Source organism: Pungitius pungitius, chromosome 1 (genome assembly GCF_949316345.1).
Source record: "Pungitius pungitius chromosome 1, fPunPun2.1, whole genome shotgun sequence".
NCBI classification, from domain to species: domain Eukaryota; kingdom Metazoa; phylum Chordata; class Actinopteri; order Perciformes; family Gasterosteidae; genus Pungitius; species Pungitius pungitius.
Genome location: NC_084900.1, coordinates 35,217,663 through 35,245,656, shown reverse-complemented (window position 1 = coordinate 35,245,656; position 27,994 = coordinate 35,217,663). Strand labels below are relative to the sequence as shown.

General features: G+C 41.9%; 4 protein-coding genes across 6 annotated transcripts in view; all 4 read right to left on the bottom strand.

The window, feature by feature from the left end:
• Positions 1-14,858, bottom strand: part of arhgef10lb (Rho guanine nucleotide exchange factor (GEF) 10-like b) — a 32,111-nt gene extending 17,253 nt beyond the window's left edge. The window contains exons 1-18 of one of the 3 annotated variants that reach the window (XM_037481100.2): positions 14,671-14,858; positions 11,685-11,951; positions 11,587-11,614; positions 11,190-11,263; positions 11,002-11,070; positions 9,168-9,416; positions 7,329-7,462; positions 5,368-5,481; positions 5,094-5,202; positions 4,827-4,930; positions 4,402-4,479; positions 3,881-4,060; positions 3,421-3,537; positions 2,898-2,990; positions 2,103-2,273; positions 1,166-1,311; positions 824-990; positions 75-190 (exon numbers count right to left, since the gene is read on the bottom strand). In XM_037481100.2, coding sequence (XP_037336997.2) covers positions 75-190; positions 824-990; positions 1,166-1,311; positions 2,103-2,273; positions 2,898-2,990; positions 3,421-3,537; positions 3,881-4,060; positions 4,402-4,479; positions 4,827-4,930; positions 5,094-5,202; positions 5,368-5,481; positions 7,329-7,462; positions 9,168-9,416; positions 11,002-11,070; positions 11,190-11,263; positions 11,587-11,614; positions 11,685-11,832 — 2,097 coding nt within the window. In that variant the 5' untranslated portion in view covers positions 11,833-11,951; positions 14,671-14,858. Of the gene's footprint in view, positions 1-74; positions 191-823; positions 991-1,165; positions 1,312-2,102; positions 2,274-2,897; positions 2,991-3,420; positions 3,538-3,880; positions 4,061-4,401; positions 4,480-4,826; positions 4,931-5,093; positions 5,203-5,367; positions 5,482-6,009; positions 7,213-7,328; positions 7,463-9,167; positions 9,417-11,001; positions 11,071-11,189; positions 11,264-11,586; positions 11,615-11,684; positions 11,952-14,670 lie in introns of those variants that run through there. The other 2 variants (XM_062566163.1, XM_062566164.1) reach the window with 2 other exon arrangements.
• Positions 14,859-18,287: 3,429 nt separating this feature from the next.
• On the bottom strand, positions 18,288-20,176 carry nppa (natriuretic peptide A). The gene is made up of 3 exons (XM_037481133.2): positions 20,066-20,176; positions 18,844-19,162; positions 18,288-18,292 (listed from the first exon to the last, which is right to left on the bottom strand). The coding sequence occupies exons 1-3, from the start codon at positions 20,174-20,176 to the stop codon at positions 18,288-18,290; spliced, it is 435 nt and encodes a 144-aa protein (XP_037337030.1).
• Positions 20,177-23,096: 2,920 nt separating this feature from the next.
• On the bottom strand, positions 23,097-23,911 carry nppb (natriuretic peptide B). Its single transcript, XM_037480799.2, has 2 exons — positions 23,798-23,911; positions 23,097-23,444 (listed from the first exon to the last, which is right to left on the bottom strand). The coding sequence occupies exons 1-2, from the start codon at positions 23,909-23,911 to the stop codon at positions 23,097-23,099; spliced, it is 462 nt and encodes a 153-aa protein (XP_037336696.2).
• Positions 23,912-25,516: 1,605 nt separating this feature from the next.
• Positions 25,517-27,526, bottom strand: nppal (natriuretic peptide A-like). The gene is made up of 3 exons (XM_037481134.2): positions 27,360-27,526; positions 26,811-27,097; positions 25,517-26,209 (listed from the first exon to the last, which is right to left on the bottom strand). The coding sequence occupies exons 1-2, from the start codon at positions 27,441-27,443 to the stop codon at positions 26,813-26,815; spliced, it is 369 nt and encodes a 122-aa protein (XP_037337031.1). The 5' UTR covers positions 27,444-27,526; the 3' UTR covers positions 25,517-26,209; positions 26,811-26,812.
• Between the last annotated feature and the right edge of the window lie 468 nt (positions 27,527-27,994).

The following is a 27,994-nucleotide window of genomic DNA, read 5'->3' as shown; positions in this document are numbered from 1 at the left end:
AATATATTAAAAGTCGAAAGAACAAAAACGGTGTTTTAAGATGTGCCTGAGCACATTGCCATAAGTGTGAGTACCTGGTAGGTCCCGTGAAGCGTGCCCACCAGCAGTGAGACCTCCTCCACCACAGCCAGGTCATGCTGCAGCTCCTGCAGCTCCTGGTACAGTCTGGGAGGACCCAGGTACACTTTACCTGAGGCACAGAGAGGAGCATTCAGCACCTCAACACAATGTGAACCCATCGGTGATGGGATGGAAAAGGATGGTACAAGACTTAACTAGAAGGAAACCCCTCTTCACTAAGATGCAGATTTAAGATGGTCCATTCTGTGATCAGTACACATGTGACTGAGAGCATCTTTTGATAAACACCATCTCAATGGCAACAGGGGATATGAGCATACACAGTGGTTTGATTAGGCTACAACATTTTATCATTTATTTAATTTCATTTGTTTATTATTATGGACTGAATTCTTCAGATGCAAATAAGCTTGGACTCTTATTAATATTTAAATCTGTAGACCTCCATCATGTAAGATTATCTCTTAAGCAGCACCTGCACTAAATGGGAAAGTTGAACCTGATGGACAATGAGAGGCAGATGTGTTTTTATAGGAAAAGTTCCCTTTTAAAAATCTTCCGATTAACCATTTTATATTTTTATATATTTTTATAGCATGAATTTGGTTATAATTGTATTCTGCAAAGATCTGCAATTAAGTCAGTGAGTTGTGTGTGTGTGTGTGTGTGTGTGTGTGTGTGTGTGTGTGTGTGTGTGTGTGTGTGTGTGTGTGTGTGTGTGTGTGTGGAGCAATGGAGGTACCAGTGGTGCTGGGGGTTGGGCTGTGGAGTCTAGCTGTGATGACACTGTTGCTTCTCTGCTGCCTGTCCTGTCCCACCTCCACCACCTGCGTCTGCAGCAGGGGGCCGCACCACTTCACCGTGTACTTGGGACCAATAGGAACCAGGCTGCTGATATCGGGGGGACCCCTGGTGGACAAAGAAAATTGAACAAACAGGGTTGCTAGTCGAGAAACTCTTTCTACGCTTCATGAAGGTTAATAGCAACGACTACGATCACAGCCTTTCTCATTCCTACAAAGGTAAAGAATCAACTGTAAGAGAGATATTGCATGTAAAGCAGCAGCAGCCTCAGGGTACTTACTTCAGGTTTACGTTGGCACAGATCAGGGTGTCGTTGAGGAGGAAGACCTTCCGCTCCTTCGACTTGACAACTTGACCTTTATCACCATAAACAACTTCAGTGAGCAGCTCACACTGAATCAGCTGCCTCTGGTCCGAGTTCAGCAGCTGGAAGCACAAAGCAGTTTGCTGAAAAGTAGAACTTTACCTACACTCTCAGTATCCGTCAACCAAGTACAATCCAAAAAACCCAGTGTTGTGGCTTTTTCTGCCATGCCGGCATCTCCTATACTCTGACATCGTCACATTGCCAGAACAAACTAACTGAATACATTTAATAATTATATTATATATATATATATATAATTAATACATTTAAAGTCAAAGGGATGGTTTGTGTGGTACTAAGGGCACATCCCTAGTTAGAAGTAATGGATATGATACAAGAACATTTTCCAGACCTAAACAGATTTATATTAGTTTAAATGTAAGCTTTTAAAATATTTGTATTGCTTTATCTTGCTGTTAGATAGCCCTCTGTGATGGGAAACTGGTCTAAAAGAAAACAATATCTATGGCACGTTCAAAGCCGATATTACCACTGTCCAGATGAGTCCCATGTCACAAAGTGTTCTGAATAAAGTGTACTCACAACTGACAAATACAATACATCAGTACATTACTTTGCTGGTTCTCCTTGAACTACTGTAGTAACCCCAAGGAGAAGAACCTGGTACAACACCACCTCTAAACACCACGCTATGCCTTCAATAGACATCCAGTCATTATATTTATAGGACAGATTGATGCTACCTTTTAATGTTGGTCATTCCATCTACTGTGTGACACCAAGAGATGATGTTGAAAACTTGAATGTGCTTCATGAATCGTAATACAAAAACAAGACTAACACGTATGTGACATCAGCAGCATGTGTGTTACATTGCATTGTGCGTCACCTTGGTGAGGTTGCGGTCCCCCACACTGCAGGCTAACTGCTGGATCTCAGCCTCCTGATCCGCCTGCCGCTTCTGTTCGTTGAGCTCCTCTGCCAGGCTCTCCAGCGTAGTGAGACCCAGCTGCAGGGGCAGCCGGTCCATGTGGGTCTTTGGAGTGTTCTTCAGCATGTCCTTATACAACGTAACACCGACAACAAAGCAGCACTGTGTTAACCAGGCTTTCACGTGAACAGGAACCAATGATCTTCATTCTTAAATAAACTAATTAAAGCCCTTTAACAGTTCATGTCCTACAGGAGCTGTCAGCAATGTATGAACTCAGGGTCTTGCCCAAGGACACAGAGCCAATAAAACCCCTTATTTAAAAAAATCAAAGGGTATCAATAGCCAATGTGTCAACTTTCTGATGCTTTTCTTCTCCTGTTGTTCATCCATCAACATAACTAGATCTTCCAAACAGTTGTATCCGATCCTGCAATGATTTATTTAAGGACTGCAGAATTTAAATCTTATCATGCTTGTCTTTCACTTCCTGTGAGAAACTCAGCAAAACGTCAGGCGTGGAAATGAAACCAGGTCCACTCAACTGCACAATACATAACAGCCCTTTCTGAGATTCTATGGTCCTGTTGGATAGAGCTGGTACATAACCACAGATCAGGGTCTGAACGGAGGAGTTTTAACTGAATTACAATGACCTGTATGATGTGGGTATAAACTTTCACAAATCATGTGTCAGAATGATCATTGTAAACAGTTTGATTGATTAGCGTGATCAGAGAGTGGGTCACTCACCTGTAGCAGCAGAATGAACTGAGGAAAGCGTTGGATGGGTTTGACCATCAGGCCGTACAGAGTGATTCTGTCTGGACTGGACGACTGCTTCTTCTGAAAGTACGGAAATAGGTTTTGTACCAGTTCTTTCTCTTTAAATATGTCAAATAAAAACAAGGATTGCTTATCATTGAATCCAACATTCCTTAATGAAAACATGCTGTTCAGAACAGAATAAATGTTTGTCCTGTGTAACAAACTAATTAAACATATGGTTTTAGATGTCTCTACATCACTTTTGCTTTTTTCCTGTCTTTTTCTCCGAACTCCATCTACTGTTGTAATGCACTGACTGTGGACCCTCATACCACCACACCTCTAAACACCACAGCTACCACTTTAAACAAAGTTTGCTCTTTTATTGCCTCAGTGTTGAGATTCAACACCTTTCTGGAAAACCTCAATACTACCATTTCTAAATGTACCAAGTTGAATGTTTGCGCTGGATAATCAATAACTCAACTATAAAACACAGAGTGAGCACCTTCAGAAAGTCCAGGAAAGCAGGTTTAGACACGCAGGCTTTCTTGATCAGTGTCATGGCGTTGGTGAAGTTATTGATGTAGTCACTGTACACCTCCAGCACCATGGACTTAGAGAACTGTGGAGGACAGAGCTTCAGACTCTGGATCAACTGTATAACAATGTTCACACACTCATATCACACCACTGCTCAGGCATTTTTTGTCTCAATATCATCCAGTCATGGCATGCTCTAAATAAAGATAACTCTCTAGTGAAAGGGCCACTAAACATGAAGATGAGTTGACTGAGAGCCAGTCATCCTGTGTAAACAGCTGTATCATAATAATGTCTCCAGGGGTGATGGCTCAGAGAACATTTATTAGCATATGTAACTAACAGGGGAGTTGGGTCTGAAGCCTGATGGTAACACAGTAAAGGAATGAAAGGAAGAAGGAATCAGTGAAGCAAAGGTGACTAACCGAGGCAACGAACAGGTCTCCGATGGTCTCGCTGTGATCCCACTCAGCCACGCGGGATGCCAAGGCGATTTGGAACATGAAGTGGCACTGATGGATCTCCTGCAGACGATAAAATATTCCCCGCACCTTCTTGGGGTTTAGGATCGAGTTCTGCGGCTCCAACAAAGGCCTCTGGTACTCCTGACAGGCAAAGAAGGCTTAGCTCTGTGGCCGTTTCTTTTTCCCCTTTTACCAGGAACACACTGCTCCCACAGCAGTCCCTTTCTGTCCAGCAGGGTAACTCAGTATGCTGGGGATCACAGTGTGGATTCTGCACTTTGACGACCTCGATCATTTCTTGATAGCTTGATAATAACTTCATTCGGCAGGTCAGGATCTTTAAGGAAGATGGTAATGTGAAGAGCCACAGAAGAGCTCTGTGAGCACTGCTGCTCTGGTGTTATGGTCTACAGCAAACCCCTCTCACTGTCTCCTATAGTAACACAGTGACTCGCTGTTACCTGATCAGGGACATGACTCACCTGGAGGATTCTGTTGAGAGAGTCCAGGTAGCTGCTTTCACTCTGCAAAATGGAGTTGAGGATGAGACGTCTGACCACCTGAAGGAGGCAGTGAGAAACTCAAACATTCCCATCAACATTTAGAGCTAGAGGTTGTTTCAATGCACAACATTGTAGCCTGTAAATAGAATTTGATAAAAATAAATAAAGGTCTGGTTAAAAACCAAACCAAAGCAAGAAAGTAAATGGGTAAACTAAAACTTGAAAATGTACTACAAAGAAAATATTGTACTATTATTATTATTAACAGCAGTTGAGGTAAATACTGTAAGTATTTAAGAGGATCCACATTACAAGTACAAATAGTTTGATCGTAGTAAGCAGTGCGTATGGTGCTTTCTCAATACGCTGCAGAACAACCAAAGCTGCTCCTCTGGAGTGTGCACCTGCTGACTGCTGAGCCCCTCTGGCATCGGGCACAGCTGGGGTGGAGGGTGCTTCAACTCACACAAAGACACATCCAGGTAACCTGCATCATCCTTTACCTCACCTGGCAAATGAAACATTATGAGCTGTATATACATCTGTAACAAACAGACACACACATATATATATATATATATATATATACACACAATTGATGCATTCTGATGTCTAACTGATGTCTATAAACTGAACCAATTAGGTGAGCTGGTTCATTACAGTATCTGCACCTGTGGAATCTTTTCTCTGCAGAAATGACACTTTGCGAATCATGGCTAACTTGGTCTTTTTTACACCGCTTCTGGTACCACTTCTCGCTGCTTTCATCAACTGCTGCACCTGGATAACACAGTAGAGAAGTCAAATCTGATACAACCATGTAGAAAGAAATGCAATTCTACGAAATCAATGTAACGCTCTTGTTTGATTTATCAGCCCTAATTTGTGTTAATCTCCGGCAGAACAGCCTCTTCCTCCCTCAAACCCTGGACAGTCACACCTTACCTTAGTGTCACAGCTGTGCCTGAGGTGGGCAACAGGGGGTGCAGTGAGACGCGCCGCCAGCTCCTTCCTTGTGACGGCACAACGCTGCTTTGGCCTCAGCACATCTGCAGGCAGCTGGGAGTCCAACAGCAGACAGCAGAGCAACGATCAAAACACCAGGCAAAAAACAAGGGACACTCCATTGATGTTAAAGATAAACATTAGGCAGGTAAAAATATGACTAATATATCACTGAGCATATTGAGTACTAGCACATTTGTTCCAGCAGCATACAATTAAAAGCAGACAAATTATATTGAATTCTATTGAACCACTAAAACTAAACCTGCTGAAGGAAGCAGCGGAGCTTCGATGAAGTCTAAGCCGGACCCAGCTCTACACGCCACGACTTGCAGTTATACACCACAGGCTGATGAGGCTGATTCAGACTGTGCATTAATGTCCATTAATGTAGACTCAACAATTCAAAGCCAAATAGGATTGTTGCCAAGTGGTACAAAGCCTCCGAACAACATTTTAATGAAATTCAAAGTCAACAAAGCTTTCCAGACTCTATCCGTTAACAGAGAAACAGAGTGATTCAATAACCAGGACTAGTTATTTCTGTTTTTCAGTTAAAAACTGAGAAGACGAGACACATACCTCAAACGTCATTCAATTTCTTCTATGCAGACAATAGATTTTTCCCTCCAAACTCTATTTAATAACATCTCCACACTGAAAGCTTACTCCTGTTACTATGTTGTATTTTTTCAAACAACATGAGCTGAGTGGGGAAAGTCCACTGCCGGAGTAACACATGGTTACAAAAGCAGAACACAGAAGTGTTGACTGACGAGACATTGACAGAAATACTTCACTTCCTCATTTCATTCACTCTGCAAAGGTCCTCTGTCAGCAGCATCCCACCAGGGGGGATAAAGGGGGGCCGGGGGTTGAGTCGGACCAACAAGGAATGTTTAAGATCCATACTCACTATTTGAGGCATTGTTTTGTTCAGACATATTTAACTTCAACATTGTAAATGTTCATCAATCCATTTCCCCTGGAATGAAAAGTGGTCACAGAGACTTTCCACCAACTCTCCAGTTCCTCCCAGTGTTTTGCATTTTTTCCTTCATTGATTTGGCCTTTGAGCCTTTTCTCTGTTTCACACGGTGAGAAACCAGCTGGCAAACTCAGTAGAGCATGAGCAGGTTATACAATACATGTACTAAAAGAGAGAGAATATTGAACTGACATCACATGGACCTGTAGTTCTGTAACTGCTAGGTGGTCCATATGCAATTGTTATGTCCTGAGAGGTCAGGTCCTCAATGGGAGGTACAATCCCACCCAAGGGTTGCAAGAACTCCCAGAGGAGGCAAGGCAGCTTGGTCCAAGGCGGCTGCCCAGCGGAGGGGAATGAAGCTGATTGGTTCTTGAAGAGCAGAAAAGGAGAGGCTGACGTGAGGTTGAGGAGGAAGGGAACGAGAATCGTGACAAAAGCGATTTTTGGTAGCGACGGTTTGTTGTCGGATTTACGTTTTTTTTATCAATACAAGTCTTTAAGTTTATGAATATTTGGTTGTTCTTTATTTCCGGGCCCCCACGCCTCCCCTCATGATCCCAACCTCACACCGTATAACGTAAGATGATAATAGGCCATTGTTGTGTGAGCAGCTTGTTCTGCTGCCCCCAAGTGGCTCAAAACTGTATTTATTGCTTGAATCTTTTTCAAGATTTATTTGGTATATTCTTTGACCTTCATGTTTATTATTTGCATTATAAATGTTTGTCATTGGATGATCTAAAGCAGAGCTGATGGTCGCTGGATTGATGATCCTTCATTCTCTGCCCCGCTGGACATATTCATGTCAGTGTGGAACTGCTTTTTCAGCGGAGGGTCATTTCAGAGGGGGGCGCTCACCTGTTATAATGGTAGGGGAAACACTGCATTGAACAGACATGTTTTGAGTTACCTTTCTACTTGTGCGGGCTGTAGGAAAAGTCTCGCCACCAGACAGCTCATCATAACTTTCAAACTCACTGGAGCTCCAGCCGTTAGAGCTCTGTGGATCAGGTCCCTGAATGTCCTCGTAGATGTCATCAGCATCTACACATAGAAGCAAACAGAACACATAATGTGCAGTTTAATAAAAGGGTGTTGGGCTCCCACCATAGCCTACTTTTGAATGTATCGCTGCTGCAGGACATGAACCCCCCCCCGCAAGGAATGTGTCTTCACACTGTAGGATATTAAAAAATGAATTGACGACCAGGTTCATAAATTAACTATAGATAAAATGCATTTATTTTACAACAAAACACAACCATGATTCTGGGGATATGTATTCGATAAAGTAATGGGAATGTTATAAAACCACTCATTTTGAAACTGTAATCAATAGAATAATACCAATGTACAGTTATGATTGTATTCAATGCAATGTGATCTACCGAAATGCATTCATGTAATACTGGATAACACCACAACTGATAGACTGAGAGGCCTTCAACAGCCGAGCTACAGTGAACTCACCAGGACCACTCCCAGGGGCGTGGTCACCGACTTTCACACCTTTACTGATCGGTATAAATACTTGTAGGCAGCCATTGTGCTCGAGTTGGCTGGTTGTAGACAGCAGACATGGTCTAGGGATGGTCATAAGTCGTCCTGTGGCCTGTTGGTTTGTGGAGACCAGCGGCTCCTCAGCTGAGATGTTCTTTTTAGCACTGTTCATTCCAAGATGTCTCCCGTCCGTCTGGAGTTTCTTTATTATTTGAACACAACACCTAGGTGGGATTGCTCTGGGATCGAATTGGTGAAACCACTCTGCTCTGGTCTGTGCGTTCCCCCTCTTTAAACTGTCTTTCCGAACAGACTCTGCCTTTGCCGATGCGAGGTTGTAGACAGTATCTCTCTTCAACCTTTCCCAACTGACTCTGGTCAGGGCAAGGTTCAGACTGCACGATCTCCTCAGATCAATTTTGCGTTGATGATAGGATTAAGGATTTAGGCCTCTCCAAACTAAACCATTTTCTAGATGTTCCAGAGTCCATCTGCCCCAGTCTTCACTGCCCAAGCAGCTCCCAAAGAAGGAAAAAATCTTCTACCCCCTTGGATACAATTTGCATGTTACAAGAGCACAAACAGCTTTTGTGCCACCAAGAACCCCAACAGTCCTCATGATCCCCACTCGACCGCCTCAACAGGGCCGAGCGGACAGTTCACCACTGTTGTTTAGATATTGGGGTATTGTATAATTCGTTTTTGTTTATATCAAATAGTATTCATCAGTATTGTTGGAAGTTAATAAACCCTGTCATACTTTACAGTACTGTGGTGCTGACTGGAAACCTAGCTAGTGTACAAACTCAAACCTTCAATTCCTTGCTCTTCATGAGTGAATAGAATTCATGAGACTTGATTTATAGTTTGGTTATTAGTCCCTTTTCAGGGTGGTAACCCATTATTTATTTATTTTGTGAATTTTTTTTGGGATTATTAATAATTCTATTGATGTCAATGACTTAATTCCACATTAGCTATTAACCAACTAGCTATTAATCAACACATCGCCCCTACGGCAGAGAGAGACAGAGACGACATTCTCAAAATCGCATTCTTTAATAAATAATATTGGTAGCGGTAAACACTATGTTAGACCTTAAAAAAATGTTACTCGACCGCCCCATTAAAGATTTGAACCTAGGGGAAACACTGATAAGATGAATATGATTAAATTCCATAGCCTGTTTAGTTGGTGTAGGCCCCAGTGTTGAAGAACTGATCCGTGATGTAGAGAATAGTGACTCACCTTCCACTGGGGGCTGAAGGCTCTCAGTGGGCACGTTGTCATAGATGACTTCAGGGTCTCTGACTCCATCTGGACTGCAGATCTTTAGACTGTGGTTGGTTGGTCTGTCTGCCTCAGCTGTGTAGTGTCCAGTCTGTAGGATGACTAAAGAGGACACCTTGGTCTCAGTCGTGTCCTGCTGTGGTCGACACCCATTTATTGCACTGCCAAACTCGTCCTGACCGCCTTCCCCCATTGAAGACGGATTTTCTGCACAAACAATTAAACCAATGGTTAAAAAAACCTGTTAGAGAAACATTTAATATCACATACATATTTGATGCAAATCTGAGGCATTGTGTTTTGAAGATTTATAGTCATTGATTTGTTTTCAATAGTAGTATACAAAGCAAACCCATGCTTGTATGGTAATTAAATCAGAATATTATGAGATTATGAGAAGAAATTGGAGTATTGATCCTCTCTATAATGACCTATCTACATGTATATCAAGCTTTTAACTAAGTACTGAGTTTGGTATTAAAAAACCCCCACTGAAATACCATTGATTTGAGTGACTAAAACAGTCTCTTTTTTTAATGAAACATAACTAATAACTGTTTTTTTTATTATTATTGTTGGTTGATTATATATGGCAGACTTACATTTTTGCAGTGATCACTAGTTCAGCTTTCGGTCTTCATTAGAACACACAGGACTCAGCTGGAATAGCAGCTAGGTTTTAATTGTCCTGCACATACAGCCGTTTCATTAACAGCAGCATCATTCAGTGGTTGCTGTACTGATGAAATGTAGGTTACGTCATGATGAATTCAACCTCATTCATCATGTGATCCACTATAGTACAGGTGATTATGTTCCTCAAACGTTGTGTGACACCTGACTCCTGAAGGTCTACATAACCGAGTATCCTGTACAGTGATGCAACAGTACTGTCATAGTTTCTATTCTCACACATCTAGGTGTGGAGCAATCGTGCACATACAAACTGTACTCGTGATATGTTTCAACTCAATATCACAGCCTCGGCTTATAATGGAATGTGGTATCTGCATGCGGATCCTTCCCGTGGTACAACCATATGTTGGTGTTCAGGCTTTGCCTCCAGGCAGCTTCACATGTTGCTGGCTTCCTCAAAATGACTTGCACACATGATCTGTTTGCGTTCTGTAGTCTTTGTTCAACATGTGTTTAGGTTCAACATGCGTATTTTTGGATACTTTTAATGAAAAGGGCCTGATTATGTTACTTAATTAACCACTGTGGTAACAGAATGCTTTCGTCCATCGGAGCAGGTTGTTGAATGACTTGAATACTTCCCATAACAGGTTCACTGCCTGCAGGAACGCATGCGTGATACCTATAGAGACTGGCATAAAATAATTAACATAACTTTCTGCACAACAACACACTCAATACTAATATCACAAGTACTACTGCACGTGTAGAACCTACTGACTCATAAACTAATGAGTCATAAACTAATTCTCTATGCTGTATATCATTCACTGATGGGCAGGTGGTACTGTGTATGGTAGCTCCTGTCATCAATTCAACTCATTTTATTTTGTATAGCCCATAATCGCAAAATAAAAATTATCACCAGAGGGCTTTACAGTCTGTACACATCCTCTGAGGAAAAACTCCCCCAAAAAAGGAAACCCTTCCTTGGGGAAAGAAGGGAAGAAACGGGAGAACGTCAGAGGAGGGAACTGCAATGGATGTCATGTGTACAGAATGAATGATGTAAAAGATGTACAATACATTCAGTTCAGTGTATGAATATAAAATAATTTATTTCTACTAGAGCTAATACTACAGGCATGTCGAGTACCTTTGTGTAATCGCACTGTGAGCTCGGAGAGCACACTGAGCCACTCTTTGGCTCGAAGGGATGAATCCGCTGTCCGCATGCAAACAAATGGGAAAATACCCTCACTATTGAGAATATGGACGCAGACAGCTCCCACAGCTGAAGATGAGGGATGAGTATCAGAGAATGATGTTCCCCTAATTCCTTACCTTCATTAATGCTGCTCGCTTTCCAGAAACTCACTAACTCTCCAGTCACTCCCCGATCAGAGGAGGTGCAACACCTGGAACAAGCATTTTATTCTGCATTTAGTTACAGCAGGTAAAAGAATGTTTCCAGATCACAAGACATAATTCCACAGTCCATGAGGTGGTTTCTCTTGAGGATGAACTACAGCACACAGCCTCTAAAAAGAATAAAGTTGCCAGATAAGATAAGAGATAATGTGTTTATTATTTGAGATCTATCTGGTTTATTCCAATGGGTGTTAAATTGGTGGTTAAAATGTACCAGAACTGTGAACTTAAATGTGCAAAATGCGGTTTATTATTTCAAAAATGATTCAGTTAAATGTGTAAATGTGCTGTGTATTCAATCTTAACTTACCCTTCTGGGGACTCTCTGATCTCCATATCTGGAAGAACAAGAACGCTTTAATATCATCTAAAAGCATAAGAGCCATATTTCAATACATACATCCATACCGATTATGTTCTTGCTATGTGGTGCAGGGAGGGGTCCCGGTCCTCTCCCCCAGTACTGATTGGTGCATTTATGCCCTGCCTCACTGTCTCCTGGGCTGTGTTGGTGTTGGTGTGAAGGTTGGACACTGCTGCGTCCGTGGTCACTCATCACTCAGCCCAAACTCGTCTCGGGAGGTGCCATGTCATCAAACTCAAACTCCTCCCCCTGCTCCTCTTCATCCTCATCTTCCTCTATTGGTGACAGTCTGATATATGTATATACGGACACTGAGGACAAATACTCTCTTAAATCTGGTATTCATGGTATTAGCATCAAAATATAGAAAAACGACAAATTTAAAATGTACATATTACATCACGATAATCATTGATACAATCATGTGTTCATCAGCTGGTGAAGATCTGACGTTATGCTCTAAAATAATATGTGAAAAAGAACTACTGATAACTGAAGGAAGGAAAGACGATGGACGTTCCAGTATTTACTGCGTGGCCGACACAACCAGAATTGAGCGTTGAGTGTGTTTCAGCTGATTGTGTGATGTGTGTTAGTGAAGAGAGCGCCACCTCGTGGTAACACATTGAGGGTTGACGGAGGAATCTAAACATGCCCTGACAGGAGACGGGAGACCAGTCTGTGTCCATTAAAAATCCTCTGGGTACCGATACATCAGCTGCTGCTAACTGGTTAGGGTGAGGCTCAGTGGACAGACGTCCTGGCACTTTGGTCCTGCCCCTCACACTTTGAGTACTGAGTGATGGGCAGAGAAACACTTTTGGGAAGCACGCCGTTTTGTTCTTTTTGAAAACACATGAGTTTATCCATATCCATCTCCTGTCTGTGTGTGTGTGCATTCAATGTGGAGAAAGCAGCTACTCCAGAACTCCTCTCGGTGGTTGAACAACAGTCGGGTGCATCACGGATGTGTGTGAATGCTGACATGTGGTGTAAAGTGCTTCAAGTGGTCAGAAGACTATCGAAGCCCATTGGCCATTCACCAAACCATGTGGACTCATCAAAATATCAAATGTCAAAATATAATACATGTACCAAAACTAAAGGTAGAATCATTATGCACAATGTGCCAACTCAAATAATATTTTACACTACAGACAAATTTGAGATATTGTTGCATTTTGTTGAAGCTCTGTAATGTTGCAGATGGTGAAGTGGAGCGAAAGTTAACTAGTTGATTTGTATTATGTTTAATACCTAAGAAGTCCAAACAATACTGTCTAACATATTGTAAGTATAGTGACTGAAATGGCAGCAGGAAAACGTTATTGGTTGATGGTGACGAGACAGACAAAGAGGGAAGTACGACATGAGACATGCGGCCCCAAGCTGGACTCAAACCTTTACCTTTACATGCTTAGCTTTAGTATGTTTCTACTTGGAACTATCCGTTTCCAGTTAGCCTGCAGAGCAGTACGCTGCAGCCACACTGACTCCTCTGTGCCTTTGTAGATCCAGTAACACTCGCCTGAAGGGAGAGACCAGACCAACAATCCAATTCATTGTGAATTCACTGAGAATAGAGGATTAGTGAGTGTCATGCCCCCCCCCCAGGAGAGATTACACTCCAAACATATGGCATTTAAGCACTTAACCTACATTGGTCACTCCACCACAACTTAAGACTTCAACACCAAAGCAACAATAAGGTGGAGTTACTGACTGGACAATGCCCCACATCCCTCAGAGCTCCAGACCCTCATGGGCCCTCAAAAGCCACAAATACATGCCATTGATCTGGGGTTGGGTTGTCGACTTCTTCCCTGCAGGCTGCCTCAAACATCTGTAACAGCCACTCTTCTAAAGAGGCTGATTCAAAATAACAACAGGAGAAACAACTTATTGCCAGTTTTACTTGGGAACTATGTGATTTATTTCAATAGAGCCATTTTGCAAATACATTCAGCACCACTTGATGAAAAGTAGCATTACTGGCACTGGCTTTCTTCCTACACCACTCTTTATCTTTTATTTGAACCTACATCATGTTGTCATGGAATAGAGGTGCTGGATGTTACTGTGACTTGGCTACACAAGCTGCTTATTCATCAATCAAAACGATAAGAGTTCAAATCTGTTCTAATTTCATGTTTCAGTTAGGCACGTCGCAGATGCTACCAGGAACTGTACTGAAGCTACATCAAACACTACGACTTAAATGAGTGTTGGACGAATGACTCACTGAAGGAATGTCAGAGAAGTGCTTGTTGTTAACAGTCGCCTCTATGAAGCTTTAGACTAGACACAACGGTCACGAATGTTTCAGGATTTTCATCTCTTTATCTTTACTGGCTGCTGAGCCTGGCTGTAATGGGAACTGAAGACCCTTTACAACCAGGCCATAGCCCCCTCAACCCTCTTTTTCTGCTGTGGCCATCGGAAACAACCTGAAGGGTTGTCATGCTGAGGAAACGTTTTTATGCACACCTGAACTAACAGAAATGTAAAATCGTGAGTAATATGTGACTGAATACAACGTCTCCAGGGCCAAATTTTGACCCACAAGGGGAAAGATCACCGCTCTGTCACAGCTGGTAAGGACACGGGAGGTTTTGGGAGACTTTACTGCCTTCTGCAAATCCAGACGTGTCCTTCCAAGCTGACTGTATACTGGGAACCATTAGCTGTCACCACAGCAACAGTCCAGCTGTTGACTGAAGGTAGCCACGGACGGGCGCGTGCTCGCGGACTCCCGCAGAACTATCCACTGCGCGTGATTCTGCTGTCACATGACCTGCTGCTGTCACCGATGCGCTCGAATATGTGAAGACACATTTTACAGCCGTTTGTCAGCCGTTCTAGTTCTATGGTGGCCAACAAAATGATGTCTTTCCTACATTATGAACTATATATTTACATTATTACACCAAAACAGTGTCTTAACTATACTATGATGACCCGACTGAGTCTTCACTCACCCCCTCGGGGGGCTTCCCAACTGATAAGCCCCTGGTTCCCGGTGTCACTCACCTGCCGACTGGAGGTTTATTAATAGTCTCGACACACAGTCATAGAATCCAGGTCGAGTTACTACAAAACTCCAGTAAGTCACCGCTGCTTCCGGAAAACACGGCTCACTTTCACTCAGGGTTCCCCGAGGAACTTTTCTTTCCGGGGTTTTCCTCTTGTGTTTCCCTCCTCCTCCTCCTCCTCTTCCTCTCTCGGTCCCGCTCTGCCGCTATGACGGGTGCACGAGCCGGAGCGTCACTTCGCGCCGGGAGGGGACCGAGGGGGGGTTTGATCCTGCCGCCTTCAACTCACAGTGTACCACGTGTTCGTGTATTCAGGTGTATTCACACAGCGTTGCCCTGCTGCTTGTTGTGTGTCGGCGCTTGTTCATCATTCACCGACATCAACATGGCAGCTCTGTAGAGTAATGAGCCCGATGTATTAAGTCCTTATCAAACATATCCAACCACATATTGAAATTAAACGAGTACCGTAGATTCTTTAGGTCTTAAGTAGAGTCTGAAGGCATCAGACGAAACAAGAAGACAAGTTTATTTTTATGTAACCGTGTCCTTTTGGATTGAACGTTTTGTCCTATTTTTCCAAAATTCACCATGAAAACAAAATGCGGGTAAAAAGATTGGTTTACTTTAGTGTGTGTAGGCTAAGGTTGATATGATCGATACCGTTAGTTTACCGTGTTCTTTCTCTGCACACGAACGAACGCCAGATGGCGACATTGCGCCCTTTCCCGCCCTGTGCTCTAGAACAGGGCCGCCGGACTGCAACCCGGTACTGGTCCGTGGGCCAGTTGCCACTGGGGCTGACGAATAAATAACATATATATATATTTTTACCATTCTGCAAAATATTATCTATCACAAAACTGGTCCCTGTTCCAGAAGCTGGTTGCTGAAAATGATTCAATTCACATGCCACATCCTCCTATGAGTTTCCTTTAAATGTATAAATAATAATTACTTGTTTGACTGTGTGCATCTTCCTAATATAATCTCTCATATAAGACTGCAGTCAGATGTAAGTATCAGTGTACCTGAGGTTTTAATGATTAAATAGATTTCATGCAAATTGTGTTGATTGTGTATGGTCACAACGCTTGCTCTTCATTTGATTTGTGGTTTGTTGTAGGGCCAGCCATCAGTTTGCATATATATTACAATATTCAGAATATAAAACTACCATTTCATAACTATTAAATATAAATATCCAATATAAATATCATATTACCTCATTTTTCCCAAATTTACCATGAAAACAAAATGTGGGTATGATAAATATCATATCATATATTATTTTAAAGGATGAATATAAACATATTGATCAAATCTATTAGAACATATAGATATGTGTACATATATATATAGATGCACCTATGAACCCAATCAGTGTGTTGAGGAAAGACCAACTCAAACCCCCACTGAACTTCACACAATAAATTATTTTGGATGAATTGTGCCTGTTTTCATCCACATTCTGGTTGTGTGTCCTCACCGAAATCCTGTGTGCGTCACAGCTGGGTAGCGATAAACTTTAATACAACGACGTCATGCGTGTGTCATGTGAATATATGGCGTTAACATGTAGCTAACGAGCGAGCTAAACATCCCAGGTGTAAAAGTAGAAGTGTCCTCTGTAGATCTGCAGCTTCCCTTTCACACCGGTGCAATGTCTGATTGTGAGGTCAGGCTGATCCGGGTCAACAAACAATAACAAAAAATTCAATTCAATTCAATTCATTTTATTTTGTAGAGCCCAAAATCGCAAATTACTAATTTGCCTCAGAGGGCTTTACAGTCTGTACACATGCAACATCCTCTGTCCCCAAACCCTCACATCGGCACAGGAAAAACTCCCCAAAATATGAAAAAAATGTGGACCAGCCGCCACTGATTTACTGTTTAAGGCTACGTCCTTAGACAGTCTACATGTGGATATATCGTGCACAATAGTTGGATGTCTACACATTTGAGCCTACTTGTAGTAATAGTGGTTCCATATGCAGAGGTGGTAGAAGACTGCCTTGAGTGCTTTTGGAATACGGTTACCAGCGAAATTATAAACAGTAAGTAAATTGCTGCTTTTCAGTAGAAAGAAGTATTAGCCACCACAGTTGTGTATTGCATTTAGCCAAAAGAAAAAAAAGTGCCCGTACGTGGATGTAAACAGCATTGGGTCTCCTTGCACCATCTCATTTATTCACATCGCTGATGACTCCAACATAATCGTCCGGTTGCGAAAACTCGCATTGCCCAAAACTGATCATTTAATGCGCAATCAAATTTGATATTAAAATGAAAATGCAAATCTCCACTTGAGGGTGCAGTGAGATAAAGAAAATATTTAAAATACTCTCACCATATCTGGCTTTTAGTCTTATAAATGACGGCTGTGTTCAAGATATATATTACTGAAGCTATTTTGCATTATGGTTGACAATCTTGTTCATGTTCAGACTTACTCAGCAGAGAGTGAACCACTGTGATCCAGTCCGAAGCAATAAGGTGTCTTTGGTCAGGGAGCCCAGTGAGTAGCTGCTCAGTGAGGTTGGCAGTGCAAAGAATACAGCTATTATCAAAGCCCTGGACATTTCCCAAGGCATTAATGGGAGCAAGGTCCGTTTAAAATACTTTACTCTGGCATCCGTGTGGCTGCTTGCTGCCACCAAGTGAAACGCTCTAATTGATCCCTGTCATTTCCGTCATGTAACTGGACAGAACAGTCTGTCAATGATGTTTTCATAACCCACAGTGACATCTCCTTCTTACTGCCTGTCAAACTACATTAGATAAGGGTGAATCCCAGCCATAATTCCTGAGTGATCACTTCCTCCCTCTCTCAACAATCTCTGGGTTTGACAGCAAGTTAGAAGCATGGCATGAAATCCATTATCATCCAGCATGCTTGTGGTGAGAGATGTGGTTTAAATGTAAACATTGTAAGGAGGTAATCATTCATGTGTTGAGCACTGAGGCTTCATTATCAGCCTCCTTTTCCTTACTTTTTATCTCATACATAATAACTCATTTAGAAATGGAAATATCAAATCTCAAATGAATTGTCATGAATGTTATAGGACAGAGATTTTAGGTCAGTCAAGTCATACTGACAATAATTTCAAATCCACAGAGGCTGAATCAATATAATATTACAACACAATTTCTTTCTACTATTATGAACCCAATCATTTTAAATTAAAATGTGTTTAATGACTTGGCATTTGACAATTCTGGATTTACAATGTCTTTATTTCAATTTTTTTAGAGAATGGTCATTTGCATTACCAAATGATGCAGGCTAACAAAACAAACCCGACAGCATTCTACATATGAAATATATATATATGTATATATATATTGATTTATTTGTGAGCAAACCCCCTACACTTAAGTGGTTAACTTGTCTCCTTTGGGGTTTTAATGTTACTCAGTGTATAATGGACTTTTTAGAACTCATTACATAGTAAACAAGGAACCCATTTGTGACTTCAAACAGAGAAAAACATACAAACGTACATACTCAACTGTGACTACTGCAAAATGATACATGGGACATTTTTTTGGTTGGGTCCTGTTGGAGATGGAACTTTAATCCAACCAGTGTTCTGGGAAATTGTCCAACTACCCTGAAGGGAAGACAACACAAAAAAGAATATAATTATCTTTATGCACACATATTGCCTGATACTAGCCTCATTAAATCCCCCAATAAGAGTACATTTATCATCTCTATCTCTTGTCTGCGTTGATCACAGAGATGGATGGTTAGCTTAGCTTAGCATAATGAGTGGGGTAAACAGCAAGTCAGGTTCCATCCAACATGTTGCATCTGTTTAATATGTATATTAAAATAAATGAAATAAAAGACCTTTATGAGTTTCAGGGAGAGTTACATTATGTGCATATCTTCTTAATAAAAAACGGGACATAATTTCAACGTTATAATGAGAACATAACCAAAATATGTTTATGACTGCGTGAATAGTCAATCATACAATTATTTCCTATTTTTGGTATAGGTATCTTCTGAAGAGTTATTCATTTCTACCAATAGATGTTTTTATAGTAAATAATCCAAATGCTTCCAAAATATTTTCACCTAACCACACATGCCTTTGACTTCTTTGCTTCAGAATCCATGATCTAAATCCTAACTGGGTCCCTGCTGCAGTCTTACCTCTGCCATTGTTGCATCCCAGACCGCTAGCATTTCCTATCCGGTCCATCCTGGCTCCAAAGCACCCGGAGGCCCTTTTCCTGGCAGTCAGGAGCAGGTCCTGCAGACGCCTCCTCTGACTCTGGGCTGCGCTGGGACCCTCGGCTGATAATAGCGCTTTTTCTGATATTAAGGGTTCTTGGTCCCCCCCCTGGTCCAGGTTCCATCCCCTGCTGGCCTGGCTGTTCTCAGACTGCTGGTTTGTCCCTTCGTAATCAGCTTGAGGGTCCTCCTCCTGGTCCACATCAGCCAGAGCGTCCTCAAAGCGTTCCAGTAAAGACTGGTGTGGAGAGTGGAAGATGGTTACATTCTATTACGTATACATGTTGATAGGACACAGGATTGGACAACACTTGGTCTTGGCTGGCGTTTGTAGTTATATTGTTGAGGGTATTGTTACAGGCTGTTACAAATTAAGAAGTTTGAAGAACCCGTTGTTGTTAATATTTCAAAGGCATGAACTAGGGTGGCACGATTCAGACCTTTAGGTTGACCAACCCAACAAGATAGACAGTGAGTCTTAGTAGGTACTTTAATACACATTAACCACTCGGGTTCAGAAGTGCATGAACCCATCCCGCATTGGACCAAATAGATCTTTGGGGAGACTGTAGCAAAAGTCATACTATTGCAAATACATTTTTTATTCAGCACAGGTTTAATCGTTACTGAATTGAAAATAATGTGACAAACAGAAAAGGAAGCCTTAACAAATAAATAGTAAGTATGAAGCGTCTGAGGTTCACTGTTTTTCTCCTGTCCTGTTTACAAGTACTTTTTGCTAGAATGTCGTCCATTTAAGTTGTTTTCCTCTTAGTATATGACTATGAAAAACTTGGCCAAGCAAAGTTAGAATTCGTTCTAAAAGTTACGGAAAACAAAAGAGCTGCCAGACAAGTTTGGTTAGTAGTATCATTACTGCTGTTGTCATTAAGGATATTAACATTGGTACCAGTAGTGCTGGTAGTTGTACATGCACGAAAGTACAGACAAGAGGTTGTGACCTCAGTGTCCCTCCAGTGGGACCAATCGCCCTGCATTCAGACACAAATCACATAACCTGGGCCAGTCAAACGCAGGGTTTTTGGACAAATTGTGGACAAGCCCCACAGCTGTAGTGCACGGTCCCACCTGGAACAGCATGATTGTTCACTGACAACACTCTTCAACAAAGGGTGCTTACCTTGATCTGAGCCAGCTCCCTGGTGGAAGAGGGCCTTCCCAGAACGTGGCTGCTAACCAGTGTGTGCTGACACAGCAGGGCCAGCAAGCTCCACAGGACCGCAGTCCTCATGTTATCCCTCAGCTGCAACTACTGCTACTGCAGCCTGCACTGCCCCATTTTATCTACACAACAACTCACGTACCCACACACACTCAACACGCAGCAGTCAGTCAGTGTCAGTGGCGCATCGTTTTATAAATCGCCTCAAGTGCATTCTGACACCTCAGCGTGATAAAGCAGCTGGTCAGATGTTCCTTTGAGTGGTGCTTGGGGTAGGTGTTGTGTGTGTGTTTGTGTGTACAGTATGTGTGTCTGTGTATCATCACGGTTACCAGCCACCAGTGGCATGACCTCATGAGCCATCTTGGAGCTCTGAGCTTCCATTGACAGGAATGCAGCATTCACCATGCAAATACTTCACACTGTCTACAGTTCTCAGTCTGATAAGTACCATAGTTGCTTAAACTGCTGCTCCTGCAACCTGTTGCATGTGTACAGGTCGTACAGCCCAAGTGAGGCAAATTTGTTATTTTGGGCTCTAATAAATGAACTGAATTAAAATGAATGGAAATGTATCTTTTAGCTAATTTAGTCTGCTTGGTTTGGAATGATTGTTTAATCTGTGAGGTAGATTTATAAAAATCTAGCTGTTTGTAAAGCAGCATATAACTGATGCTCACTTTTGGCTGAACATTGTGCCCGTTTCTCCACAACTCTGAATGAATTTGGAGTAGACAATGTCAAATATGAAAAACCCTTTGTCGTGCCTGCCAATTTAAGCATTAACATAGAATTCCAGGGAGTAAGGCTACTAACTAGGCGGGTGATTTCAACATAACTTTCTCTGAGAAACATGCACTGAATATTGGACCCATGGAATAAACATTGCTGACAACGAAAGGTCTCCTAATGAATCTTATTGGGGGGGATATTGAGCAGGGGAACTAACTAGGTATATGAGGTATTGCCCACTATGATCCAAAGCGGACCGGAGGGGTAGGGGGGGCACTGGATACGCCGGCCAACCGGACCTTGCCCGCGGACCCGAGTTTGACACATGTGATCTATAGTTCCAGGACAGCTGATCAAACTGCATCTGCTGGTCATGGTCATGATGAAGGTCATGTGACAAGTGAGTGGGCATTGATTGGAGATTATGTTACTGTCACTGATTTGACATTTTTAGGATTACCTTTTATTGGTAACCTCGCTTTGAGAAGTTAGCTTAGCAGATAGCTAACAGCAGATCCACGGAATAAAGACTCAGCAATCCAACTTGGATTTTAGGGACTTTAGTGGATTTTTAAATATGTAAAACTGTGGAAACACAACGTGAAATGGTCTCACAAAGCATTCACATACATATACAGAAATTACTTAGCGTAAGGCCATCATGACTTGACTGATAGCTAACGTTTCAAAAATGTTTGAATTGCCATTGAACGAGAAATGGTAATTGCGATTAGCATTAATGCTACGAAAGAGTTTATACTAAACTAATTAACAAACTATATATTTACATGCTACACACATCCCCTTTCTCTCAGTAAAATAACAACAAGCGGACTAACTACGGTAAGAGAGGAGGGATAACTTGTATTTTCATTGGTGCAGCACATGTACATTCCTTCTGAGATCAGAGGCCTGACTGCTTTGTTCACATGCCATGGTTTAACTGCACTACAGGCTGAGTCCTTGTTCACCTGAAATGTGCACTTTATCATTTTATTTTGTGCCGCACTGTTTGTTTTTCAGTAAAATAAAACATTTGCATAAAGAAAGCCAATCCACTTTTCCATTTAGAGCATTAAAATGAAAAGAAAATGATAAATGCGATTTATCGTGATAATAGTAATTGTAAATATTTGTATCGCTTGGCAGCACTAATATATATCTAAATACACACACTGTATGGGATATATATATATATACGGTATATATGTTTTAATACATTTAGATGTTAAAGAGTATAATGCTACTTCTACTACTAGCCCACTCCTGCTTGCATGGGGACAACCACACATCTTTTTAACTCAAGGTCCACTTTCTCCTCAAGTATTCAGGCACATTCTTCTTCCTTCAGTCTTCATGAGATCACAAGGGACCTTTTTTCTCTGTTAATGCTTTCTGAGAGTGTCTTACTGGGAATACAAAAGAGTGTAAGTGTTGTCCTTTCTGTCCACACAAAGTACCGACTACATGTTGAGCGATCAGAAGCACAGAGGAGCTCCTCATTATTCACCAGGCAATACGTCATGGGGATACGGGGATGGAAACATCTAGTGGAATGAATCAGTTGCTTTCAGTTGGTTTACATTAGGAAAGACAGAACCATGGAATACCAGATGAAGTGTTTTCATTTATTGTCAACAGCAGACTCACACCATTATGTGCAGGAAGGTTGTTCTGAGGAAATGGAGCATGTGCCAGGTTTTCATTGTCAGATGCAACTAGGTTGAATGTGTTCATTTGATCGCATGCTAGCCCCTGTCATCGGTGTGTGAATGATGTCATAGTTTCACAGTGGTTTAAGTGTCTAAAAAAGACACATACAAGTACAAGTTTATTTACCATGTCCCATTGGAGGCCATTTCCATTATATGACAATCATTAAAATCTGTGTTTGGGTGTTTGTGCATATCTGTTAGTTGATCAAATACTCAACACAATGATCTATAGTTGAAAACATTTATTAAAAGATTCAACTGCACATAAAGAACAGTTTTACATCCATTGTAAATAAATAATAACTTTTAGCCACCATCAGTATTCAATAAATACGAGTAAATAAATAGCGTTGGAACAAAAGTGGTAGAGACGTTGCACTTCCAGGATTTAGAAGATAAGACTTCATCTTTACTTTTGATCTGCAAAAGAATCAAGTTAGAAACAACTTTGTTATTAAGACAATTCATATTTCTGGATTCATTTCATTTGTAAAAATGTGTAAAAACAAGTGTATGAGGTCATTGTGTGGTTCCCTAAACCCCTAAACTTTAGAATATGAACACATTACTACAAACATTAGACACAGGGTTATGTGTGACTGCAACTCACTGGATCTGCGCACAGTGTTGCACCCCAGTGAGGTCATTGAGCCTATTCGATCCATCCGCCGGCCGAAGCAGCTGGAGGACTTTCTGGACCAGTCGTTGCGGACGCTCTTCAGATTCTTTGCTGAGAGAAACTCCCTGATTGCTGCCTCATCTAGTCCGGTTTGAGGAGGCAGCTGTTCGTAGGCTGCCTCGTCTCTGTCCAGGCTGTCCGCACTGTCCCCCTCAGCAAAGACTCTCTGGTCCACGTCAGGCACGGACTCCTCTAGTCTATGAAGAAGCATCTACAACATCCAGAAATACACAAGTGTAAGAGAGGGTTGGTTTATATTGACAGGATGTGCCTTCAAACATTTCTGCACATTAAAGTATGGGGATGTATCAGAAGCAGATGCTAAGACTGTGAGAAGCCTGTAAGATCCTGCAGTGTATGTCTGCACTTCCCACTATTTATTTACTAATTGCATTCATTAGTTACATACATTGTCGTTATTTTACAACACATGATGAAATAGTCCCATGAAATCATATACGCTGTATGATGTCAAATAAGCTTGTTTTACGGCAGCAGACTTCTACAAGGATGAACTCCACCTTTCCAAGCCCAACTACCAGTATCACTCGTCTGAAGACTCACCTTTAAGATGTCCATGTCAGGTCCAGTCAAGCCGGTGGTCATGGGATACGTGCTGGACAGCTGGAGCTTTAAGATGAGGAGGAGGCCATAGAGAGGAATGAAAGACAGATGCATGTTCCTCTGTCAGTCCCTGTTGGTTGTATCAGTTAGATTGATGAATGGAGGCCGTTTGGCGTCTTTGTCTGGGAGCTGTTTGGATGTTGGAGCCCACAGTAGAAGCCTCTTCTCCTTTATACATAAGCTGGACACATGTAAGTATGCCAGGAATTGGACTGGCATTCCTGACACCTGATTCAGATAACAGGGCCTGTCGGAAACGGCTCCTTTTAAAGCGTTGTGTCTTAGATCTGGGGCGTTCGTGTGACATCGCTGCTACCGTTTGCTGCTTTGTTTGAGCAACAATCTCCAACCCCCCTGTAGGAGACATTGTTGTCACTGAGCTACGGGAAGTAGTAACAGACAGTGTGACGGTGTTTCTAAATTGAGGGGTGTACGTGATTGCGGTGGGGTGTAGATCAGCCTTCAGTGGGACGACCACAACTCAGACCAACACTCCACCAAAGGGTCCTTGAGAATGATGCAAGTGCCTTACAAGCTCTCGGGGTGCTGCTCTGTGGCAGATTATGACCTCTTACCTCTCCATGCGGGAAACAAGAACCTTGTGGAGCACACACAGGTCACTCCCTCAGCGCAAGAGAGGGCTTCATCCTTTCCACTGCTTTGCTTTAATCGCATTGGTTCAGTCTCACCACTCGTACAGCCGGTTTGATTAAAAAAGCCCATATATTACATGTAGACTGTACAGTACATGCCCAGCAAGAATGCCAGACGGACACATTTAGAGAGAACATATTGGACCCTTATACTCGATCAAGGTGGTTCATGGCGTCAGCTTCCTGTTTTATGCTGAACAAACAACCTGTCGACGTGTTATTCTCTGTAGGGATTTTGCCTTGTTTATTTGTGAAATGTACAGTTGAGACTCCTCAAGCAAGTACATGAGTGGAAGTAGTACACAGCTCTTTTGCTCAAGTAGAAGCACTTATACCCCCATGTACAAAAAGATTCAGCATAGGAAAGTTTAATGATGTGAAATATTATCATTTAAAAAATTGAGTGAGTTGAGTTCAAAACTGATGCATTGACGTGGTAGCAGCCTCCTGGTGGTGGGTTCTGTGCCCTCTTACAGCCTCAGTGCCCTAAGGCATTTTTTTGGACTCCAGAAATGGCCCACGCATCATAAAAGGTGTAACAACTCTGGAACTACTTTGTCTATTTGGACAATTGTTGTGGGGATGAAGGACCTTTTTTTCTGAGGCTAACAAAAAATAACATGAAATAAATTACGTTTTTTTTTTACACATTGGAAAATCTTTAGAAATACAACACCTCTTATCTCTGGAGTTTAATGAGATGTGGCTGAAAATATATGTTTTAATATTTATATTTCATTATTTTACATCACTGTTGAGCGCATGCCCCTGCATGCATAATCATGGTTTGGAGGCCTTTTATTAGTGAACAGGAAGCAGGCTTCTGAGGGCCAAACCCTCCCCAAACACCAACAAGGTAATATATATAATATATAGATGCTGGGACATCAACTGGCAGTCACACGTTATCACACATCTAGCATGACCACATCAAAACACCCCCCCCCCCCTCCCTCATTTCAGTCTCACTTAAATAAAAACTACCCATTTTATTATTTTAAGATATTAAGATTAAGATATTAGGCTTACCGCTATTTGTTATATTTATTTCAGTTATTGTATTTATTTTCCACAAATATGTGGAGCCTTCACAGTTCTGTCATTGAATTGACCTCTTCTTCATAAGAGTTTGATGTGATGGTAAAGGTAAAATAGCAATAAAATGTCAGCAATTGTCTTAATACATCAACTACTCCACATCAAATATGTATATAAAACTTGATCAGCTGTGATATCCAATTGTTTTGGTGGAGAATAAGGCTCTGCATTAGTTAGGGTTCTTTGTCAAGACCATCTGGTGCGTTTTGTAGCATAATTCCATCCACGTGGCAGAAATCAGTGGCGTTTAACACAAACAGAACCAATTGCCTCATCCTGATCACTGAAAAACTGAATCCTCAACAAACGGGTTCATGTTTTCACACTCAAACAATTCAGTATGAAATTCTCCCCCATTTAGCACTGCGTGACCCGGTTATTTAACATGCATTTGACACATAGGTGTATAAACTGCTCTTAGAGGAGAAACCAATTCAATCACACACTCAGTTAATATGCAAAATAATGATTTTACTACAATACAAGGCAACTGTACTTTATCCAACATGAAAACATTCATCGCATATGAAAAGACAAATGACAGCTGTGACTGGGCTGGAGGAGTCATCCCCCGGATGGGAGCACCCCGAGTCATTCACACCTGTTGACAAAAGCAAAGACAAGGCGGCTTATTAACGCTCTCACATCTGCACATCTGCACATCTGCACATCTGCACATCTGCACATCTGCACATCTGCACATCTGCATTGGCCAAAGCTGCAGGTGCTAAGCAAAAAGCCACTAAAGTGCCAGCTGATGCTCAGTGATGGACGGGCTCTCTGTGCCTCCTCTTAAATACTAACAGGTTTGATTCATTTTCATTTAAGCGCACTCATGAACCTCCTCTTGAAATATGCACATTATAAATGGGGAACCCTTATAGATGTTTTAAAAAGTGCTTGTCTTAATGCGCTGTCCCATTCATGTTAAAACCTGCAGCGTAGTTTGCCTTCACCCCTTCCATGTTGTTTCTGTTATTCTACAGATACATTTTTATACATTCTTTTATTTCAGGACACCTGCAAGTGTAAAATAATGAATTGTCATCCATGTATTCATTCATCATATTTGTGGACACCTCTAGGACTCCGTTACTCCTGCTTCACGTTACAAAGAGAGAGAGCTCTCCAGGTCAACGTCGCAGTTTTGTTCTCCAATTCCTTAAAATGAAAATGGTGTGGATGAATTGAATAACACCTACCTTTAACACCCCAGCCCGCTAAAGGAGCCAATCCTCTCCAGTCGGACCCCGAAGCAGCTCCTCAGCCCGCCCTTCTTGTTCCGGCTCCACGAGCGCTTTGAGGTCCTCATGAGGTCTCTGAAGAGATGCGCCAGGATGCTTTCTCTAGCCTTCAGTGGCGCGTTTCTGGGGTCGGAGGAGTCCAACGAGCGCTCCTCCCACGACTTGTCTGTGTCTGCATCCTTCTCCTCCTCTGAGGCGTAAAACGGCGCGCTGTGGATCTCCTCTTGTAGAAGTTGCTTCAGACTCTGGGAAAGAAAACACAATGATTATACTATTGTCCATCCCACACATTCACATAGAGCATGTCATCATTCGTGGGCTTTCAATTCAATTCATTTCATTTTGTGTTGCCCAAAATTGCAAATAACAAATTTGCCTGAGAGGTAAAAGATGTACAATACATTTGATTGCTATAACAGAGATGATTCAAATAATTGCGAGTAGTAAGCCAAGTGTAGCAGGAGAACCACTGCTTTGAAATTTGCCGTCTTCATATGAATATTTTACCTGTAGATCAGAAGTGGGTTTGGCTCCCACATAGTTCACCAGTAACAGCAGAGATGAACAGCAGAAGAACATCGTTGAGTTCATTTTCCAACAATTTCTGTGAGGTCCAGCTGGCTTGTGCCTGAGTTTGTTCCTGCTCCTCTGTCCTGCACATTGCAGCGCGTGGTCAGGTGCCTCCTTTATACACCACCCGATTCCGTCTCGAGGCCACTGGGATTTAACGAGGTGTGTCTAATGTTCCTACGGACTAACTACAGGGACTGAAGTGGTCCACAGGTTCTCCTCACAACTCCTCACAAGATGTCAGACCAGGTTTCTGTGGTCTGCAGCTGCAGAAATAAACTCTGCCCGCATAAACTATGGGGCTGAGACCAGAATAAGGAATACATACAGTAAAAAAAAGGATTTTATCATGTAATAATGCTAATGATGATAGAAGTAGCAATGGTAAGGTAACATATTGAGCATGCGGGTGGTGATCCAGCTCTAAAGAAATACAGGACATATAATAACAGGGCTGCAACTAACGATGATTTTTTTGATTAATCGATACATCGTTAAAAAATTAAACCATTAAAACCATCAACCATTAAAAAGCTTTCAATTCAAACCCTTTATTCTAAAGCAGAACTCCA